The sequence below is a fragment of the Melozone crissalis genome, unplaced genomic scaffold (assembly GCF_028551555.1).
Source record: "Melozone crissalis strain CALT ecotype California unplaced genomic scaffold, PUWL_Pcris_2 ptg000068l_1, whole genome shotgun sequence".
NCBI classification, from domain to species: Eukaryota; Metazoa; Chordata; class Aves; order Passeriformes; family Passerellidae; genus Melozone; species Melozone crissalis.
In genome coordinates, this window is record NW_026535846.1 from 10,068,784 (window position 1) to 10,092,223 (window position 23,440).

The window sequence follows — 23,440 nt, forward strand, 5'->3', positions numbered from 1 at the left end:
GATAAATTTTAGTATGACAAAGACATTATTGTAGATGCCACCACATTGTTCCTCAAAATATATGTGCTGGCACTGGCCACTCGTAATAAATTTGCTAAAACAATTGCATGAGTAAAAGGTTTTCAGCTTTAACATTCATAGCATGAAAAATAGCTTTCTTTGGAGGCCATCACCAAAGTCTTTTAGTTTTTTGTTCCTCTTACAAGGAAAAAGGTGTGGTATCCCTTTGATGAGATTTTTTTTTTTAAATGCTGAAACATAATAATCAATGTATATTAATGAATTTATCATGTCCATGTCAATACCAAAAATGTATCAAAATCCCTTCCTAAGGAAGCCTTTGACCCAGTGTAAAGCAGGCCAGATTACTGGTCAGGGTATTTCCAACTGCTTGTTCAAATTATGCATTCCTTCATAAGGAATATGAATAAAAACATCCCTTAGGTTTATTGTCCTTGTGTTCCTTTAGGCTTTAGTGTCATTTGCTTGTCATTTCCATGTATAAATATATTTCTATATATCCATTCTTTCCTTAGCCTTTTCTCCAAAGCTGAAACAGACTGAGATGGTTTTTAATTCAGCATGCATCTCACACAGAAAGTGTGGCTGCCCCTCATGCATTACTGGCTTCCCACCAGAGAGAGTTTGATCAGTTTTGTATAAATGCAGAAACCAGAAAGATGCTGTGAAACAAGACAGGCTTTTTACAAAGGTTGCATTGATAAATAGTTAATAAAACATTAATAAATCATTAATAGAGTCTTTAATAAATGGTAAATCACTTGGCTGCATTTATTCCTATCTTTATTCAATCAAGGCAGTAGGTTGCTTAGCACCAGCTGTAACATCAAGTTTGTAATAACCTTAGAACATCTATTCTTCACATATTATTTTTTTCTGAGCGCAACTTTAACATGCTGTGTCTCCAAAAATTGGAAGAAGTTTAAGGCAACAGATTTAGCTAAGACTTAAAAGTACTAAAAGTCAGCTAAGATTTAAAAGAGAGGGTCATTTGACAGAGAATATCACAGGTAAGGTCTCTTTAGCAGCAGTGGCCTCAGACTGAATTTATTGCTAGAGATGTGTGTGGGGCCGGTCTTCCTGCTCCACTGGCTGCCCTCTAATGATGTGGGAAAATGTTGGTCCTGAGACTGCCTTTGTGGTCACAGAAGAAAAAAAATGGGATTGTTGCTTTGTTTTCTGCCTCTTTGTGGAGGTATCCAAAAGAGAAGCAGTAAGGGTAGGGCTTGGCCAAACCAGTTGTGATCTATCAAAACTACAGAACAAGAAAAGAGCTGGGAAGGGTCTTAGAAATCTCATCATCTCCTACAGATCCCTGTCCCAGTGCAGGAATCAATTCTGCCTAAGCCATGCCTGACTGATGTGTGCTTATCTGTTCTTAGGGATGTTCTTGCACAGATGGAGTCCATGGAGCCCTCTGAGCAATCTGTTGCAGTGCTGCAGGGTCCTTACCATTAAAGAGCTTTCTCTTACCTCTAACTGGAATTTTTCTGGCTGCAGTTGAAGTTCATATCCTCCATAAAGCTGGAGAACAGATTATTCTCTCCTTTAGGAACAGCTCTTTCTGTAATTAAAGGCTGTTCTCATGTCTCCCTTCAGTTCTCCCAAGGGAAGTAGCATGAGCCCTGTATCTTGGGAGGCTTCAAATTAGATCAGGCTAAGCAGTTCAGAGCACACTAGGAAGGGAAGCTGCCTCAGTAGGAACGCAGAGTACACAATCCTGCTTCTTTCTTTCCATAATGGCCACTCAGAGCCTGGCTCAGTGCTTTTATCTGTACTTAAAAACACGGTACGCTTTCTTTTGAACGAGAAGGAAATGATGGAAAAATGAAATACAGAGACAGGAAATAAATCTTGAAGGCAGCTATTAATTTTAGGGACTGGTTTTGTAAAGCTATTTACCATCTGCCCCATATCCCCTGTATTCAATTCCCTCTCTGCCCTCTTCCTTAAAAACTTGCAAATTTAAATCCTTCCCCAGTCCTCTCCTTCCATTTAAATCATTATTTGGCCTTGTACCTCTGCATCCCTTGGAAGGTTTGCTTGGGGTATTTGTGTTTTGGGTGATTCATTAGATCGTGTCTGCATGTGTCCTTCTTAGTTACTTACCTGAGGGCTTTTATAGCCAAAAAAACCAGACTAAGCTGAAGAGACAAGCATGTCTAGCTCTAATAAATAAAACACATGGAGTCAATTAAAACAATGTTTAAATAATTTTCAGAAAGGAGGATGCTTGATGTTACTACATCAGAAGACCACAGTGACTTTTAAGCCAAGAAAGAGTGCAGGTTTACTTTCTCATTTAATCTTCAGGTCTATAAAAAAATACATGCTTCTATAGCAGTCATCTACCCACTCCAACAGTTAACATGATTTTGGAATTATTTTAAGTCCAAACCATGTGAAAATAAATCCTAACTCAATTTTGTGGGATTACTTTGTTTCCATTAAATTCCTCTTTAAAGTGTTTCATATGCTTGCTTTTATTATTTTTACTTCCAGGAATTTCTAAATACTTCCAAATTTGGATTGATTAAAGTGTTTTAACTTTTCCTGGAAAAAAAACATGAATTTAATTCCCTGTCTATTTTCTCAGGTATTTACAAACTGAGGTGGTTACAGACACGTCTTAATGGGTGTATACACAACACACACCATCTGTGTGGCTCTTTATAGTCTTAACATATTAGAAGGTGAATATACCAGATTTCACAAGCTAAACAAAATAGAGCTTAGCAAGTACTTAAAGATGAGGGACCTCCAGAAGAAATTGGGGCACAAGGAATAATGGTGAAGTCATGTGGATGATTAAACAAATGACATCTTTTCTCCTGATGCTCCAGAGTAACCTATCTGTGCCCAAGGAGTGGAGCAGGAGGGAGCTAAGCAGCCACATCCCCGCAGGGTGTGGGGTTTGGATTTTGACCCTTCCCTGGCAGCAGTGCAGTGCCATTTGTGCATGTCCTTCTGTAGCTGAGCTCTGTGTGACTGGAACATGCAGCTCTGTGGTGGTCAGTGTGGGGTTGCTGCCCAGATATTTGAAAGTGACATTTTTCAGATGAATGAACTCAAAACTTTCTTTACCACCACTCAAGGTTCTTTGGTCAGCAGTGCTCTGGAACCTGTCTGTAGGTAGATGTAGGTCTGTTTCTTTAGCTAAATATATACTTTCTCCCTCCTTCCATACACAGTGTTGGTTTATATGGTTTATATGAGCTTTGAATGTTTGTGTTACACATGTGTGATCCTATCTGGAATTTTCTAGCCAATAAATTTCATTGTAGTGAGAATTGAAGTGAAATGCCTCCATCTAGCTAGGTTGTACCTTTGTAAGAGGTTTTGGGGCTCATGAGGTCACTCTGTAAACACAGAGATTGGATAGTCCTAACATCAGTGGAGGCAGAATGTCTTACCTTGTAATTGAATTTCCTCAAATAATAGCAGGCTCCTTTTCCCACTGTTTTATATTCACGTGTCCCCTAATAGAGAGATGACTAGGTTTGCTTACACTTCAGCCTGCCAAGTGGGTAGGCAGTGGATACTACATGTGTTATGACAGGCAAAATTCTGAAATGTTTGCTAGCATCACCTCCCCATGAATCCCAGGCTCTCTGTGCATTTTCTGTGTGGGCAGGAAGAGACTGAGGTCAAGCCTATAATTGTAGTTCTAGAATATTCTTCATTTCTGCCTTCAGTCAGAATGCCTGGCCCTCTTTTAATTATGTGATATATTCTCTGTTTCATCATTTTGCTATGAAGAGATTTGCCACAAAGCAACCTCCATGGCACAGGCTTAGGCCAAGGCATGCAGGATTTGGATTACATTATCTTATTTGAGTGGTTGTCATGCTACCTACAGAGACTGGTCTGTTTATAAGCTTCATTGTGACTAGCCCTGGGTTTGACCAGTGTGTAATAGCAGCTGGGAAGTGTACTTTACTGCGGTCAGGCCATTGTACATAACATTTCTGAGATTGGATGCTCTTCTGCTCTTTGCCTCTCTTGTCTCAAGAAAGAATTCTCTCTGAGCTTTTTAGTCAAGGAAAAACAACCAAGAAAAAGATGCAGAAGAATGCCAGAGAAAATGATTACTGCCTCTCTGGATATTTATTAAATTAAAAACAAAGATAAGCAAGAAAGAAGTGGTGTCTCCATAAAGCACACTCATTAGAAGGGCATTTACAAGCTCTGCCTAAGACAGCACTTGTGCAGTTCCTTGGTTTTAGTGATTTTCCCCCTTCTCCAATGGGCACAAACCCCAGTGTGCTCCTGTCAGGCTTGCTGGGACAGCAGCTCCCTGCTCAGGGAAGGAGTGGGTGCGTGCTGCTCTTCTGCTGGGGCGTGGGAGCCATGAGCACCCAGGTTGTTTCTTTAAAGATAATTGGGACATGAGTGGACAAATGATGAATAAACACACTGATAGAAAATGGATGGGTTTTGCTTGGGTGGTCTGGTAGGCAGGTTTCACTGGATTCACCTGATTTCTCAGTCCCTCATTTTAAAGTGGAATCAATAGTGGTCTGGGGCTGTGACATTGCTAATCACAGCAAGAGCCTATGGCCAGTGCCACAAGAAGCTGCTGTGGTGCTGTCCCTGCTCTCTGCTACACCGGCATTCATGCTGCAGGCCCATTCCAGATGTTTCTAGACCTGCCTCTTGTTTCTTTTGCCACTCTGCAATCTTGAATAGGGCTGCATCTTGCCACCATGCACTCCCCTGCAGGGTTGGACAGGAGGGTCCCTTCCTGCCTGGGCTTTGCAGGTAGAACCACCCTCTCTATTCATACAGCCGGGCAGGCTGATCACAGAGGTGGAGCCAGGAGACATGGGTGGCCACAATTTTCAAGAGTAAAACCTGTCCTCACTCTCATTCTGAGTCCTGCCTGTGGGGTTGTTTAGGTGTTCATCTGTGACCCAAGGGTGTGGGGTGGTGAGGTGGATTCCTTGAGCAATTGCATCTCCAGGCTCAGTGGAGCAGATGGGACCATTTTTAGCTCTCTTTCTTCTCTATGTACATGAATTTGTATTCTAATCTTTTTCTTTTTTCCCTAGGAGATGACCCATTCCTGGCCTCCTCCTCTCACTGCTATTCACACTCCGGGCAAGGCTGAGCAGACAAAGTTTTCTATCCCAAGCAAGGTACAAGTGGGCTGTTACCAGTGACCTGATTAGCATTCTGTTCTGTTCTGTTCTGTTGAGTGGTCTTTGCTGGAGAGTTTATTTTTGTAATTGGTCCCACTTAAAAAAAATTTTGATACTATTTTTAGTTGGAAATTCCCAATCAGACTGTTGCTACTAGTAGAACTGCTTATTTAAAGCTGCAGAAGACCCAGTGGAAGCAAAGTGAACTTTTTATCTCTGTTTTTATGGGAGTCTTCCTATGTCAAGTAAAATATATTTTGTTTGGTTTTCTTCCATTAGTATTTGTGCAATGAAAAGGTTTGAAATGGACATTTTTTCTCACTTAACTGATTGATTGGATGGTGAGGTTTTGGCTGCATAGTCAAGTTATGGTGACTGAAAGGTCATGAGCATGATGGCATCTGTCTGTGTCACACCCCAGAGGGAGGCACAGAGTCTAGGCACAGCTGCCTAGAGAGTGCCTCTAGTTCATGTAACCCACACTGAATTGTTAAATTGTATGATCTGAAGATGCCCTTGGCCCATATTGCATTGTTGCCTTCTGGCTGTGATTCCAGTAGCACTGCTAGAAATCAGGCTCATTCATACCTGGGACAGGTTCTGCCAGAGGTATCCTGTGCTGGGACTTGAAAATCTGAGCTGATGATGTTTGGGGAAGAAGAGAACTTCCCCAGGGTGGGAAATTTATACCATTCTGTCATGGAACTACATAAAAGTTTCTTTCCAATGGCAGGATCTTGAAAAAAAGCTTATTAAACTGGTGCTGCTTAACATTTTAGTTCAAGCAATCATATCCTGATTTAGAAGCTTGAATGTGATTTTGCTCTTACTGATTTCCCCTGTCTGAAATATAGCCACCATACTTAGTTGAAAAGAAATTAAATTAGCAATATCTGTGGCTTCTTAAACAAAACCCAAGCCAGTGCCCAGAATGTCTTATTTTAATGGAATGTGATTGTTACTGCCCTAGCACTGCCACTGTCACTACAGTTTCCTGCAGGAGTCAAACCAGTTTCTGAAGGGCTCATCAGAAACAGAACACTAAATTAAGAGATGATAAATTAAAAAAAAAAAAACAAAAAAACCCAAAAAAAACCTAAAAAAAACAAAACACAAAAACCCAGCTTCCAGCAGGTAAAAACCTGTATTGACACAATTCACCTTAAAGGGTTCAACTGACACTATCTCCATTGGTAGCAGTATAAGCAGAGGTTCAGAGAAGCTAAGATTTTGGGTTTGCTTTTCTGTTTCTATCAATTTGGCTTTGAACTTTGAAGATCCACATTGAAGTTAATTTCTGGGCACATTAAATGTTGATCCTAAAATTCTTGACCATATCACTTCAATACAAAATATAAATTAGATTTTTTTTTTGAGCTAGCATTGCAGGAAATAGGCAAGCACATAAATGTTTTCATGTTTGCTAGTCTTACTTTAAAAAATACAACAGAGATGTCTCTGGAGAACATCACTTTAAATCAATTATGGCTAGCCAAATTATGCATCTAGGACATAATATGGCTAGGTTGTGCAGCCGTATAAACCAGGCACTGTTAGAAGTTTTCAATTTAACTATTAAAATAAAGGTATCCTCATGAGAAACATACATTTAAAAAGTGTGGTAAAAGAGGTGGAGCTTATCAAAACAATTTATCCCTTTGACATTCAAATTTAAAGTGCCATGTTTACTCTTAGGGCATTATTTACTTCACAAGGGACTGACTGACAGCACAATATAATATTAGGAACTAATAATGCCCTAAGAGGAAGTGCAGTGAGGGCTTTAATGACTTTAACATCCTACAGAACTAACACTTCCAGCAAAGTAGTGCCTGGCTGTAGGATGAGGTTGTAAATAACACCTTAATTTCAACTGATCAAACTCAGCTTGGAAGGAAAGCTGATGACAATCACTGTGGACTACAGAGCCTAGAGAAAAACTAAGCCAGAAAACACTGTGACATTAAAGAAACAGCTTAGTTATTGTGAACCAACAAGAATCCTGGCATTAGCATGCTCAGTGTTGCAAGCCAGACTCTTTGCTGGTTTTAAGTTGTTGTACTTCCATTGATTTCATTGGATTTGGACCAGTTTCCATCAGGTGAAGATCTACTTCCCATGTCTTTATCAAATCCCGTGTGTCACAGTCCAAATAAAAACAGTGACTACCAAAAAAAGGTTACTGTAGTTCCAGGCAGTGAGATCAAACAGCAGAAAGGCAATGGCACTGACTTTAATGCATAGCTGCAATCATGCTGTGTTCTAAATTGTACATCCTGCATGGCTCCTGCACACATCCCTGGCCAAGCCTGGGGAAGGCTGGGGCTGCTGTGGGTGTAAATCTGCGAGGTGTCTCCATAAAGGGGGGTGTAGATTTACAGCAGCTGAGGACATGCTCCTGCCTGAGCTCTGAAGGGTCCCTCAGTGGTGCTCTGTCTCCACAGTTAATGCTTTTTTTAAACTAATGTCACTGGTGCTGCCTTAACAATGTTGAGATCCCTTCCCTGTGCCGTCCCTTCCCTGTTGGTGTGGTGCCAGTGCCCTTAATCTAGCAAGCCAAGATATATCTTACCTTCTTCATCTTATTTAACTAATGCTGACATTTTGTGTGTTCTTCTTTGTAGGACTCCCAACATCTGACCTCAGGATACAATGTACAAAGTAGGTCTTTATCATCCTAGTCCTAACAGTCAGGGTTGGGTATCTTTTTTTGTCTGCTTAACATCATTAAAACAAAGGCTAAAAAATTAATTTCTGTGGTGCTAAAGCAGATCAGTTCCATTTTTTATTACATGTTATGCATTGTGGCATGTTGTGAAACCAAGTATAATTAGATGGGCTGACAGCTTTGGGTGCATTTTAATTCTACAGTAATCTTTTGACATTTGAAAATGTGTTTCCTTTGTTTGCAGAGTGGAGTGATCCAGCAGGGAAAGTTGCAACTAAGTCAGTGCCACAAAAGTCGTAAGTATTATTATTTCCAGCTTTAAATCTCATTTTAAATTTATCATAAAGCATGAGCTTATTTCTCCAAAGGTAACTAAAACCTAGCTCTGCTCATAATCTTGTCCTGGTGTTCAGGTGTTCTCTGTAGTCCTTAAAAATTAGCCATAAACCAGTTTTATGTTTCCAGTGCTTATTACTGTTTCTTCTTTTTAAGCATTAGCTAGCAGAGGTATGTGTGAAAGATGAGTTTATTAAGCAGAAATAATGCTGATTTTAGTTCTACAGCTTGCCAAAATTAAATCACTTTTATGCTTCTCTCATCAGATACTAAGCCTCTTACAATAGAAAATGCAACCCAATGAACAGATGATGCAGGAATTTTTACATTCATACAGTGAGAGTAAAACACATCATACAGAATGATTCTGCTAGCTGGTGTTGAAAAGCAGGTCTTGAGTTTCATACACTTTGAAACAGCTGAAAATCACAGATGATCTATAAATGTGACATTTGAAAATTGTGAAAGAGCTAATTCTCCATTGTGTTAAACCACTTTTCTTTGGTGCTTCTCTGGTGTAAGGCTGCAGTAGTGTAGCAGTGAGTGGAGAATGAATTGTTTTTTACTTTTATCCCAGGTTCTCTAATTTGCAAACAGGAGCTGAATAGCAACTTAGAACAGTAGGCTATTGTTTTATATTTATGAAAATGTATAGGTCTGATTTCAGTTCAAAGCTGCTGGGTTTTTTAGTGTTAAGTGTTCTAAAGTACTGAATGCAGAACTGCACTAGCTTAACTGACAGTTGTGTAAATACAGTATGTTCATTTAAAATTACTTCAGAATTATTCTAGTGGTTGCCCTTAATCTACTAAAGACACAATTTTAAAAATCCCTATAGGGGAAGAAAAATCAATGTGGAAATATCTAGGCAAGTTTTAAAAATGAATTTAAATATACTGATTTTTAGTGCAAGTTTGTGTATACAGAAGGGCTTTTTGGAGTTCAGTGATGTGTCTGTGGGTGTGTGGGGGTACAGGACTAGTGTAGATGTGGGTGCTGAATCTGTTGATGTACTTAGCAGGCTCTGAAGGTCCAGTTCTTTGCTCATAAACTCAAGTCATAGAAGTGCTCATTCAAATACAGTTGGTTGAGTAAACCTTTACAAAATTGTGGCTCACCAAATGATCAAATTTTAAAATTAATTAGGTTTTTAAGATTAAATGAGAATTGGAGAGGAATGCTAATGATATTTAGATTAATTTGCATGAATAGCATTTATTTCTTAAACTTAGTAACAAATTAATTTTTGCCCTTTGCTGTTTGGCTTCCAGTAATGACTTGGTTTTTTGTGAAGACTCTACCCAACTCTATCCACAGTTCTTGGTAACAGGATGGGTGCATTCATGTTTCAGAACATCAAAGGGATCCAAATCTAGCATCAAGCACATTCCATAATAAAAAAAATAAAGGAAAAAATATTATTGCATCTTAAAATTATTTTTCTCTAAAAGCAAATGTATTTGGATTCCACTGTGAAAAATATTTTAGTGAGTGTACCATAAAATACAATATTTCAATAGTTTGTAACCAACAGTAATAGACTTGTCAATCATGGTTTATAGTTATAAGCTGAATTTCAAAAGAACAGTGCTTCAGAGCTCAGTGGTATATAGTGCATTTAATGGGACCAAAGCTCTCTATAGGAAGCCTGATATAAAACCCGAAGACACTGAGTACATTTTATGAACCAGTTGTTCTCTGTTCTGCTGCTTGATCTAAAGTTCCAGTACTATCAATCAGATTTCTGCTGCAATGAACTGCCTTCTTACGGTAGGTGATAGATTTTACACATGAGAGATCAGAGCTGCAATAAAGCTACTTTTATTTTTAGCTTCCAAATGAAGATCAGCTAACCCATTACTATCACTTTTTCTCTTTTACTGCAGAAAAATTGTTAAGGCCGCTTCTATGAATTTCCACAGGGCTTTGGGAGGTTAGAAGGCAGTCCACTGTGAGGCTTGGAATTACGAGGCCAATGTGTTTCTTTAGATCTGTGTGTGCAGTTACCAGCACCTTCATGGGGAATTGCAGTACTTGAGCACATAATGAAATTAAAGCAGGAGTGGGACAGAAAGACATGATGGTATCAAGGAGAGCTGGATAGTGCAGTCCAAACAAACCCTGAGAGTTAGGCAGCTCCTGCAGTCATTGTGTATTTTAATGATAGAGTGTTTATCAGATTGCAGTTGTATAAAGGAGGATTTAGTCTCTCCAACACTGGTGGGTTTTGGGGATATTGCAGTGTATGAGTGAAATGACAGTCCAGCTTATCCCCGGTAACATCTGTTCCTGTGCTCTCAGCCACACACTATGGTCTCATTGACTTCAAAACTCTATCCCCCACCAATTACATATTTTGTCAATAGGATCTGTCATCCATATTTCAGTTTGATCAAATCTGGCTGAATTTGACTCTGTTCATCTGTATGCTTTGTTAGAGTCCATTTAACCTAGATATGTTTCTAGCTGTAACCCAACTTTTTAAAGTTCATGTGCAATTTAAGTGAAACTTAAATTATCTTTTCCATTGGTCCTAGTGACAGTCCTGTAGATTCCACTGGCTTTGTTAGAGATCCAAAGGAGTTGGTAATAATGTTCTTGGATTCACCATATTGCTGAGTTATACCATGACTACTTGAGGGGTGAATGCAGCACAGAGATACTTTACCTTCATGATGCTGCATCTGCTCCAGCAGCCAAGCTGTCTGTGTGTCATTGCAGGGTTCAGGTATAGGGACATTGGGGTCATAGAAGATCAGACCAAAGGGATTTATGATTTTTGCAAGATAACCTCTCAGGTGCACACTTCTGGGGGAAAAAGAACCGCAAGGTGCATTAAGTTACCGGTGTGTTGCTATTGTAGAGGGATGCAAGATGCATGGCATCTTGTCCAAGTAAAGCTTTCTGAAACACAAATTTCAGCCTTTTTATAATGTTTGTTACATCCACATGCTAAATAAACCCAATCCCCAGTGTAGTGGGTAAAATAGAAACTAGAATAGTTAGGATTTTTTTTCTAAATTCTGCACCTATGCCCATGAGAACATGGACTTATAACTAACCTCAGCTCCTAAGTTACACTCAAAAATCTTGAAAACAAAATTTTGAGCACTGATGTGCATTCATGTGTGTGTACTGTGGTGCATTTTTACAGCTGAAATCAGGCTATGTAAAACTGCAGCACTTGGTTTCCCTTTTTGTAATTTCAAATTCACTGTAAATCTCCGCTGGGCATTGTGCGGTCAGTTTTCAGCCAGTCTGCTCTGATTAGTTTATTATGAAGCAGAGTAAGCAGGAACAGATAAGGTGCAACCAATTGCACTGCAAAGGATTTTCTGTCAGCTTCCATGAATTTGAGGGGACGGACTCAGCTCATGACTTGGGTTTCTGTTATATAATTGCCATTGCAAGTATGTCATCCTCAAACATCCAGTCCTTTTGTTCTGTTTTGGTTGTTAGCATTTGGCCTTTGTCCAGTTGGAATCTACCCAAAACCTTTTTAATCAAGCACATCCTGTGTTTTGAAATCATACTGCAGAGTAGTCTTGGGTATTTTCCATAAAAGCCTAGCTAAAAAGAAGAATGTAATCATAATGGTATTCTTCCCCTGTCATAAAATTACTTCCTATACTTACTGTATTAATACAGTATTAAAAGGCCCTTCTCATGGGCTCAGTGAACTACCGGAAACCATTAAAAACTTAGAGCAGCACATTTTTATAGATCAGACAAAACCAACTTGTTTTATCTTTATGGGGTTTTTGTTATCCATCATACTTAATGGTACACAACCTGTGTGTGGAGTAGAGAGCAGCAAAATACAGGGAGCTTAAAACTAAAGGAAGCAGCTGAAAATCTTTTTGTGATATTTCAGCAAGGATTTGCCTAAGTGTGTTCAGCACAGCTTTCAGTTGGTCCAGGATTTCACTTCACAGTTCCAAAAAAATTCAAATAAATACCAGTACTTTCCTAATCCCAAATATTATCATAATACTTGATGGAAGCGTGTTTGAAAATGGAAATGTGCTTCTCGACATCTAAATACTTTTCATAAGTATCTAATAGCTTTTTGGAAGATCTCCTCTGTGTCAGGGACAGCCACCTGGGAACATAGAAAACAAAATTTGGCAGCATGTGCAAGCTATGAATTAAAGGTAATTCACGGTTTGAAATGAATCAGCATGAGGTCCTTATGGAGAGTAATCAGACATCAAGAGGATTTTACACCAAGTATTAGATATTGCAACAACAAGTAATGTTGTTATTCAGAACTATTCAGAACATTCAAATCAAGAAGCACTGATGAATTCTTAACCTGGAAAGAAATCAGTTAAAAAAAACAACAGCAAAAAAAGGGATTCATTCCATCTTCATGAATAATTTCCAAAAATGTACCAGGAACCAAAAATGTAAAATTAATCTCCAACTGGTATAGGAAGCAGATTTATATTTATGTATCAACTCTCTATCAGTGTTGCAGCCACAATGCAGCCCAGGTGTAACACACAGGAGAAGCTGAAATGTTCCTTATGCTAATTACAGTTTTTAGCTGACCATAACAAAGCGTGAGAGCACCAGTTGAGCCCTCAGTGGTGACAGCCAGCTTTTTGTCACAGCCTACCTTCACGTGGCCAGCCTGAATCATTGCACTGAGTGCTGCCTGGTTGTTAGAAGTGGGAAGTTCCAAAGATATTCCCTCTGGGTAAACTGGGAAAGTCATGACTACCAGGGCCTCTCACTGCCATGTACAAATTATGATAAGTGAAACAACAGTGGCATGTAATTGGAACTCCATTAATCTTTAGAGAGCTCCAGTGCACTATATTAAAGGGACAAATAGCAGATGAAAATAGAAGGGTCTCTTTTGAGAAATGTCACTCATCTTTCATATTTACTGTTTTGTTTTGTAAGCTAGAAGTTTTCTTTGAATCCTTTTGCCTTTTAAATTCTTGGGTTTGAAGCAACGATAATCAGTCCAGACTGTTGCTTTGTTCCTCACTGCTGCAGGCTTTGCCTTTTGAGCAACATATGAAGTAATTTGGAATGAAATATACAAGTGTTTCCTATGGACAGTTGCCTATAGAAGCAAACTTGCAAAATATTTCAGCTGATGTGAAATACGTGAAAATCCAGTGTCATAATTAAAAGCCCTTCATCTTTGAAGATAAGCCCATAATTCAAAATAATTTCTAAATTAGGCTTTTAATTTGTTTTCATTATTCAGCTGGCTCACATACAGTTTAACCTCCCTGTCAAAATTAAGTTATTTCCTAATACATTCTTTTCCATGATCTCTTTCTCCTGACATGTTTATAAATCAGTTTAAAAAATTGTGGGAACGGAACTAAATTAATTCTGTGATATTTTGCTGATCAATTTTTAATAATTTTTCTTGCCTATCAGAGGATTCTGCCTTTAAGGCTGCCTGAAATAAGCTAACCCACTGCATTCTTGCCAGCATTGCTGATTGTGACTCAAGTGAGCACTGAACCATTTGAATTTCCTCTGATACTGTATAACCCCCCATTAAAAATTCAACATTTATTTGCCCTAACTAACGAGTAGCAGTTGAAATACTTTGTTCTGAAGCAGGATGCACTCCTGTGTCAGTGCCAAGTGCATGCAGTCACTGAACTGCGACCACTGAAATGTCAGCATTAATAGAGAGAGGTAAACGACACGCAGTAACATGTTTGGATTCCTGATGTATTTCTCTGTCTGCTACATATCATTTCCCATTTTGGAAAGTGGTTAGACTGCAAATCTGCCACAGGTTTCCCTGTATTTGAAGAGCTTTTTCACAGGCAGCAGCATATGTTGTGCCTTTATGGCTTAAGGCCAGTCTCAAACTGACCTCCCAATTTACATTTCTGTGGGATGGAGTCACTTCCGAACTTCAGTGCAACTTCAAACATTCATTTTGAAAAACAAATGCACTCAGTAAATCTGAACATTTAAATCAGGGTAGAGCAGAGGAAGCCACCACACTCAGTCCCTCTCCCACCATTTGTTTTGTGACCCGCACTTGCTGATAAAAGACATACAAATGAACTTCTTGCTTGGCTTTCTGGCTCCCATAATTTGGACCTCACCATGTTCCCTTTGTCTTAACTCTGACCTGTCAGTAAATTTCTGGTCCAGAGCCAAGCCATTTTTCTGCCTGTTTTTTTTTTTCCTGATGCCCTTTGCTCCAGTCCCTTTCATTCTTCCTGTCATGGCTTAGACTTCAGTAGCCTGGGACAGAGAAAATTGTCACTGATATTCATCTGAAACAGGCTGCAGAATAGTCATAATCGGAAATGGGTGGTAAGTTTGAGAGAAGAATGGATTTTGCCAGGAAGCTTGGCATTCATAATATCAGAGTGGTCTTGAAACTCCCAATTTGTGTCCTAAATACCCTAGGTAAGACTAACAGCCACTTTTCCTAATATACCAACTTAATCCTTTGCATCTTTCCTCTGAATCCCTCTGACAACCCCAATAATCCACCACATTTTTCTCAGCTTCACAGTCTCTATCCAGAGGAACTTCTATTGCTACCATTATCCTTTGGGCAGAGGGCTCAGCAGGGCTCCAAAGCCTATCAATTTTCTGGCCAGAAGGCTTATTTTTTATGAAGTTCTCACAACACCCCACGGGGCAAGGCCACGCTCACTGCATTATGCTCTGTCTTGGATAGCCCTTGGAGCCACAGATTCAGAATGGTTGTACTTTACAAATACATCTTCCCAAACGATAAAAAAGGAAAATATTCCCCACTGCTGGGCTAATTATTGCTTTAAATTCCCAGAGGAAGAGCTGCTTCGCTCACTTGTGTCCATACATCTCAGAAAATTCATTTTGAGACTTTCCTAATGCTGCAACTGCAGCTTTCCAAGAAAATGTAGCCCAGAAGGAGGAGGGAGATGTCTATAGCCTTACTTCAGTAGGTACAAAGCAGTTGTTTAATTAATATCCATCTTGTGGAAACACAGGAGGAAGTGATTTAGCTGTAATGAAATTGTCCCTTACTGGAAAGTCTTGTTTATTCAAAATGCTTCACAAAAAGATCCTTACAGGTTTTGAAAGAAAGATGTTGATTCATCTACCTCATATTGTTAGGGAAGATGTAAGTGCAGTTGTCAGGCTCATCTGAGCCTGCAGAAGCAGTAAATGCTTGCAGTAATGAGGGGATTGCTTTCACAGCTATTTACCTGTTAGACTCTACTAAGTATTTGCTTTTTGGGTGTCCCTGCTTACTTAAATGCACACAACTGTGTTTTAAGATTTTTTTGCAGAGAGAGGAATGTGAATCAGTGCTGCCCATATTTGATTTAGCATGAATTTCAATAGTACCAGACAAATTCAGAAGCCCATACAAATCATAGAGCTCCAAGTCTGGCTGTGTGCTAGACTGGAATTTTTTGTTAGGTCAGACCTTTATCTCAGCTTCTTTTTGTGGCTCCTTATGGGGAGATTGAAGAGGAACTGAAACTGGTGACCTGTCTTGACCTTTAGTACTGGATTAAAATTCCAACTTGCTGCCATGGCAACGGGCCTTGAAAATTAGATCCTGACAGAAGCAGGGAGAAACTTAAAACTGCAACTGCTGCACTGAACTGAAGAAAGGTGGCTTACAAATGTCAGTGACAGGCTCTTAATTGAAATAATCTGCCTTTCCCTATACCAAAAAGAAAAAAAAAAACCAAGGAAGAGAGAAATGAAAGGCAAAAACCAAACAAACAAGCAAAACCCCAAAAAATTGGTGACTTGATTTTTTTTTAGGCAAAAATCTATTGCAATTCAGAGCTCATGCTGCTGAATCCAGCAGACTGTGACATTTGAGGTGGCAGCAAGAGAACCTGCATGATGACAAGGGAGCCAGACATGCACTCGCAAAGGTCTGAACCCCCCAGACCAGACTGGCAGCAGGGGCCAGACAGTGGCCAGTGTTAAATCACAGGTTAACTTTCTATTTTCTTCTCCTTTAACCTGACACAAGGGATCAAAAGAGACATCACAGTGTCTCCTCTGACTCCAAGGATCCATGCAATTATCTGTTCTGTAGATGGAAAGGGATAAACATAAGCTAGATAGTGCTATTTCAGATCAAGTGTGATAAAAGTTACTCATTTTCCAATCTAATCAATGCAATAGTCAGAGGGAGATAATAGTGCAAGTCCTTCACTGCCTAAAGAGGTTAAGTTGTTTTTTTCCCCATGGAGAGCAGAATGCAGCAGTAGCCTGAAGGCAGAAGGTGCTGAGGGTCACCTAAAGGATTTCCTGCTCTTTTTCCCTTTATCTGGGAATACCCCTCATCCCAAAACCAAACAATCTTGCAGATCAGTTTGCAGCACAATCTCCTGTAAACCTGTGGCTTCCCTCACTCTCCCCACGGTCCTGAGGATGCTCTGAGGGCCCTGCTCAGCTTCCCAAGGTCACAAAGGAGCAGAACGAGCCCCCATCACACAGGGGAATGCTGCATCTGGCAGCAGCTAGGCATATCTTTCTGGAGTCCTGGTAGGGATTGCTGGCTTCTTGGGGGGGGGAAAAAACAAACAAAAAACCAACCACCAAAAACCATAAAAAGTAGGTTTTACATATCAGGAAAAGGATGTTTCTTAATGGACAAATGGAGTTGAATTGGATTAGCTGTTGTGTAGAGTTATATAACTGCTGTGCAAGCAGAGTAGTATCATGTAGAGCTAGGTGCAAATTTAACAACTATGGCTAAAATTGTGGAGGACATTGTTTTGCCGAAGCTTTGTGTCCAATTCCCAAGGCCATGTTTGGAGTCTAAATTCAAGCAGAAGGCATTGAAAAATACTACCTTTGGTTTTTTTAAAACTGTACTGCCCAAGTACTGGATTTGTTAATGTTTGGTGTAGTTTAGAATTATAGGATCAGAGGAAATGTTGCAGATGTTTACAAATACAAAATTTTGCTTAATGGGGTTTGTATTGTTCCTTGCATGGTTTAGAGAAATGTTTATCACTAATAGTGTCCATTATCCAGGCAGATAAACATTAAGCAAGTGCAGGTTGCATTGAAATAGTGCATTATATTGTCTTAACAAATAATGTAAGATTGTCTTAACAAAACCCCCCATTTCTGGAGTAGACACTTGATACACAGTAAAAAGCAAGTGAGTAGATGAGCAGTTTTCTTACAAAGGAAAATAAAAGCCACTTAACATTTCTCAGGCTCTGAGTTATGTGCTTCAGACAGTTAAAAATAGAGGCCATTATTTGAAATTTGAAGTGTCGAATTAATTCCTAGAGTAAGTTAGTTACTTCAGAGGACTTGCTGTCAGAGATGAATTTGTCCCATCCAGCTCTACACTTGCCACAGTTATCATTTCCTGCAAAACACCACTAATTCTGCCTTAATTACTGTCAGACTGGACTATGGAGCCCTGGAGTATCTGGCAATAAACTTGTGTTTTGCTGGGAGGGTAGGCAAAGAACCATTTAAATCGGTTTTTGAAATAAGCATGAAACCTCTGAAGATGTACTGTGGTAGTGCAGACTGTATATCAAAATATATAAGCATCCAGTTGCAACAATGGCTTTGTAAACACATTACTGAGCAAACTATGAAAAGTAATCCACCAAGGGGCTGTTTCCTTAACTCATAAGCATGAAGTTAAGAGACCAGTGCCATAAAGTAGATGTGTGCTGTTAAAAAATACTTCCTTTTATGTGAGATTATTTTGTGTTAAGCCAAATAGATGATTCCTTTTTTATTTTGAGATGCCTATCTTTTAATACTTGAAAATACTTGTGTTCAAGAGAAAAATCAGCTGTCCTCAGAAAATCTATGAATAATTCATTAATATGTGAGCATGGGGCAAACCATGCTTGAGGGTAGGATGAAGGTGCCCTGGTGCACCTCAGGTGGGCAGAGTGCAGCATCCTGCCATGGCTTTTTGTGGAATTACAGAATTGTGAGGGGTGAGGAGAAAAGCCTTCAGCACTGTCATTCCTTTCAGCTGCCTGCAGGCATGGCCTGAGGGTGGTCAGAGCTCCCCTCCTGGGGCAGGCAGAGCTCCTCACTCTGGAGCCCAGTGGTGCCTTGGTGAGCTCCAGCTGCTCCAGGGCAGCAGGGCATCCCCGGGAGGAGCACTGTGTCTCACAGATGTTTTGGAGGCCACCATTCCTAACTGATCCTGGCACATCTGTCAGTCATGTGCACATCACTGCCCTCCCTGTCAGAGCCCTGAACCAGCTCAGAGCAGCCTGCTGTAAATAGCAAAGGCAGGAGGGAAGCTGTGCCACAGGAGCAGCTCTGAGCCCCCCCTGCCATCCTGTCTGGCTGGGAACCCTCCCACCATCAGCAGGCAGGGATGGTGGCAGGAGGGAGCAGGAGAGCACAGCCAGGGCATGGTCTGAGCTGTGGGTGGATGAGCTTGTCTGCATTTAGCCATCATGTCTTTCAAAGCAAATAGCAGTGCTCCTGGAGACAAGGGGAGTGTGCTCAGAGAGAGTGCAGATCCTTTGCAGAGGGATTTTGTTCAGGAAATTTCAAAACTTGAGTGAGAAAGGGTGTTAAGGGAATTATATACAGTCTGGATATGGAATTAATCTGCTGTAGCCAAAACCTAGTAAGAGCTCATGTATTGCCAAATGCTGGATTTTCTTGCAGTTTTGTAGCTTGTGCAGCTATGCAAACACTGACCCAAAAATCCAATATCACCTTCCTTCTCCAAAGGACAGAACTTTCTGTGCTCTTTTGCTTTAGCCAAAGTGTTAACCACTGTTCTCCTTATTTTTAATTGACTCTTGTTATTTAAAAAAAAAAACCTGCACAAGCACTGATGCTGCTTGGATCCCTGGTAATATATGGTACACAACTCACACTGATTAATACCAACAAGAGGGCATTCATTGATTTTGTTTGCTTAATCTAAGTCACTAGAAAAAGCACCTTTTTAGGAGATTGGAGAAAATTTATATAGTTGAAATCTCAGGTGTGATTGGTTGAGGTGCTGTCCTTAAGAGTAATGGGAGACTGAGACTTTTCAGAAGAAAGTCCAGTATATTTGGTTATGAAGATTTTCAGGACTCATTTATTAGTATGATGACACAGTGTTCCTGCACTGTTGTGTTTCTGGAGACTGGAGGTCTTAATAATCAGCTGCTGTTCTCTAGTAAGTTTTTTTAAAGTCCAGTCTGATAGGTAAAATTACTTCATGTGTAGCCTGCAGAACATGTGCCATGCATTGTATTAAAAAAAGAATAAAGCAAACACAATGAATCTGTTAAATCATAATGTCTCCCAAACGTGAAAAATTTGCAGATTAAAGCTCATTGAATACACATTTAAATGATAAATGATAATGGCTTGGAAAGAGTCATTATGATCTATTTCATCAATAATCCACATTTTTTGCCTTGTAACTACACCAAGGATGAATATAATGAATACTGCCTGATGAAAAAAATATTTTGTTTATGAAAGGGAATCAGAGAAAAGAAATTCTCAAATTAACAATTTTAAATGGTTGTTACTGTTTGCTTGCATTGTTTATACATAACAGATTTATCCCATTATTAATATTAATAATTTACAGCCTCAGAGCTTGTACTCAGGAAAAAACCCTCATGTTTAGACTTAGTATCTGGATACTCAAGCTGCAGTTGATTTCACTGGGTTTTGAACAGCATAAGTAAGCAGAATGAAGCAGGGGTGCAGAATTGAGCATTCAGGGTTTTCAAATGCAGATTATTCAGTGAGTACCAAGCCCCACAAAGTTTCTGAGCAGAGTGCAGTAGGTTTGTCACAGATCTGTAATGTTTCCCTTGCAGAAACACATTTTCTTTATTTACAGTGTGCTGGGACTTGCTGTGCCTGCCCAGGACAGCCCTCAGGGTACTGCAGCAGTTCCAGAGTGCCTTCACTTCAGTCCAGATGGTGCCAATGTGTCCTGGCACTCTCAGCCATGCACCTGTCGGAGACCCAGTGGGGTTTGGTCAAGATAATCTCCAAGTTGTGCTAAAACAAAATGTCCTGCTGGGGAAAAAGGAGGGGTGATGGTAGACACAAGGGTGCTGTGATGCCAGCCCCTAATGTAACCTCATGTGCAAGTTATCTCATGCCTGACCAAGGTAGGACTTCAGTGGCAAGAGCCTTTAGGATTGAGCTCCTGAAGGCTGTTTATAAAGCAAAACTCTGTTTGCTATGAGGGATGACAGATTGTTTCTTTGTGGTCTATTCCAACTGAAATCGGTGGTTAAATCTGAAATTTTTGAAATCGAGTTGGTATTTTCATATGTGACACCCAAAAGCTGAATCTGCAACAGTATAAACTGTGGTGGGCTGAGTGTGTGCTGGATAAACTGGATGAATTAACTGTGGAGCAGGATCTCAGTACCCTTAGTCATAAATGTCAGCTCAGTGAATTTACCAGAGTCATTCATCTGAAGGACATGGAGGTCCTTTTCAGGAGCCATGTTTATCAAGTGTTTCTGGGCATTTTCTGTTTTCTGGTAACATACCATTGCAGATTAGCACCCTGGAGCTATTTAACAACAAAAGACTGTTGGAATGTCATCTGCAAAAAAAAAGCAAGATTAAGTTCTAGGACCTGCAGAGTCCTCTTAAAAACATCCATGATTTAGGTAGTTCTCTTTTAAAAAATTGCCTATTTTGCTCTTTGATGTGACATAGCACACAACTCCCACTCTTCCTCTTAGATATTTTCACCATTCAAGTGGCAATCTCAGGTAGTGGGTACCTGTATAAATGCAGCATTAATCATGTCCTGTAGTGCCACAATATTCTGAATTATAGAGGTGGAGAGCTTTTTAACTTTGACTACTTGCTTTGTGTAAATACTCCAGTAAAACATAAGCTTGCAATGAATTTTTGTTCTTTTCTCCTCCTGAAATCATATGCCAAATTATTCCTGAAGCCTGTGGCTGAGCCTCTGGCTGGGGTGATGTCCCAAAGGGCCCATGAGGATGAGAGCCATGGGAAGAGCTGTGTGTCCCTGTGCATTAGAGCTTCCCAAGGCAGGGCTGCTGTGTCCCCATGGTGGCCCTGGGAGCAGGCCAGGTAAAAACACCCTTTTGGCACCCCAGGACATGCTGGGGACACAGCCTGACCACCTCAGAGGTGTGAAGGTGAGCTGGTACAGAGAGGAACAATCCTGTTCCTTCCTGGCCACCCGTGGGTGCTGCTCCCACAGCCCCTGCCTGGGTGACCTGTCACTCTGTGTGTGGCCAGCATCAGCTCAGCCAGGCCCTGCAGCCCAGCCAGGCTGGGCTAATGACTCAAAACCCTCTCATTAAATACTCCTCTTGGCAGAGTTTGGTTCACAGAGGGTCCCAGGGAGGAAAGAGGAGGGGGCACTTCAGTCCCGGGTGTTAAAAAAACAGCTTTATTTTTAGGCCTTTTCCATAATAAGATTTTCTCAAATGACTGCCTTCTTTTTTAAATTTGAAAAGTTCAATTCTAAGTTCAGGGGTAGCCCTTGGGCACTGGGGTGGAAGATCCTTGTACATATTACAGAGTGATTATTGACAGAGTTTAACTGTATTGACCCTGCTCTCCTCATTCCTAAGAAATTTTCCAGATATGCTCTTTAAAATCCCTACAAAACATTGCAGATTTTGGGTAATTCCAGAACAGGACCTGAGATTATTGCTCTATTACCTTCTTTCCTCCTATCCCTTTTCCCAGACTGACCAGTGCTCTGACATTTCTTTTCCAATATATTCCAAGCAGAACGTGTGTGTTTGTCCTTCCTACAGCTTTCCCTTAGTGTTGATCCAGCACATCAGATCTGTTCTGTTGATTCAGGCACTTTCCACTCCTGTTGTAATCCATTTCAACAATGGGCTTGCCTAGGCTAAAAATGCTAAAATAATTTTTTTTTCAGCAATTTGATAGCTTTGCCAATGAGTTCAGTGAAAACAGATGACATATTTATTCTTGTATTGACAACTGAGAATGCTCTGAAAGTCTGTAAACTTTCTACCTCTCTGACTTCTCTGCATCTCTTCTCCTCCCAGCACCCTCCATGATACAGATACTTGCTGGAAGATTGACTTGACTCATTTTCTCCCACTGTTAAGCTTGCACAATTGAGGGATAAAAATCCTGCTTGAATTAGTAAGGAAACACTGAATATTTAATTTCTGCATGGGATTCTGGGGTTGATAACTTATAGCTACTCATCATATAAATTAAGTGCAGTTTGTGCTTAAGTGGTTTTTTATTAGGCACTGCTGAGGTTGTTAATAGCAGGTAGGTTCTTTAGGTTTTAGATAAAGTTACTTGCTATGAAGTGATTGAAAATCAAGTGATATGTGTATCTTTAGGTAGGAAATCATTCTAAAAATTAGGAGAGATATTTTTCCTTACTTACCACCTTCCTTGGAAATAACTATGTCACATTAATACTTAATATACCTAGCAAATTACCAAGGCATTTTTTTAAATTTCAATCTTTTGCTGTAATGGCACATTAGATGCCTCTTTTAAGGGTAATCTAAATTTCATACCAAATTTTAGGGTTCCCTCATATTTGAGTTAATAGGAAAATATTGTCCATAAAACATTGCCTAAAATTTTATTTTTGGTCAGAAATTGTCACAGAACATTCATCTGAATATTGAGAGGAAATATATACTTAGAGAAAGCAATTAGGTACTTTGGGTATCTTCCTGTCCCCTTTTCCATTTGTTTCAGGGGGAAAAAAAATAAATCTTAGGTTAATTGCAGAAATTTTCCCTAATTTTGACCAAGAAGGATGTGTGGTTGGAGGCACAGAAGTGTGCAGAGGAACTCTTCTGGGTGGTGGGGCTATTTCAGGTTAAGCTTGGCAGCATAGGAGGTTTGAATGTTGCCTGTATAGGCCTCCCAAGAGTCATCCTGAGTCACAAGATGTTCAAAGATGAAAACAGGGGAAAGCAGGAAAGAAAACAGGAAAATCAGCTTAACTGTGCCCAGCCAGCATCGGCTCTGCTCCTGTTTCTGTTGCAGCTTTCTTTGTGAAATTGCCCTAGGCTAAGGTTACCAAGTTTAGGTGCCTGGTAATGGTTATTGTGCAAAACTGAGCTGTTTTTTCCTGATGCACAGACTGCCTGACAACCTTGTCCATGCCCCTCATGAGTTGGCTTGTCCAGGTGTGCAGGGGGTGTTGTGATGCTTTAAACCAAAACAGATACTAATGATGTCACAGTGCTAGACAGAGACACTCACATGGTACAGGAATGAGCATGGAAAGCAGTAGATGAAGAAATACACAGATGTTGGGGGAAGATGAATTTGTTGTTAAGGCATTGGTGCT

The 23,440-nt window shown here is 40.1% G+C and overlaps 1 protein-coding gene across 5 annotated transcripts in view; it reads left to right on the plus strand.

Annotated features, from left to right (window-relative positions):
* The window catches only part of AFF2 (ALF transcription elongation factor 2), a 322,459-nt gene that overhangs the window by 192,770 nt on the left and 106,249 nt on the right, over positions 1 to 23,440 (plus strand). For all 5 annotated transcript variants that reach the window (XM_054289539.1, XM_054289543.1, XM_054289541.1 and 2 more), the window contains exons 5-7: positions 5,073 to 5,159; positions 7,787 to 7,823; positions 8,075 to 8,126. In XM_054289539.1, the coding sequence (XP_054145514.1) occupies positions 5,073 to 5,159; positions 7,787 to 7,823; positions 8,075 to 8,126 (176 nt within the window). The remainder of the gene's footprint in view (positions 1 to 5,072; positions 5,160 to 7,786; positions 7,824 to 8,074; positions 8,127 to 23,440) is intronic.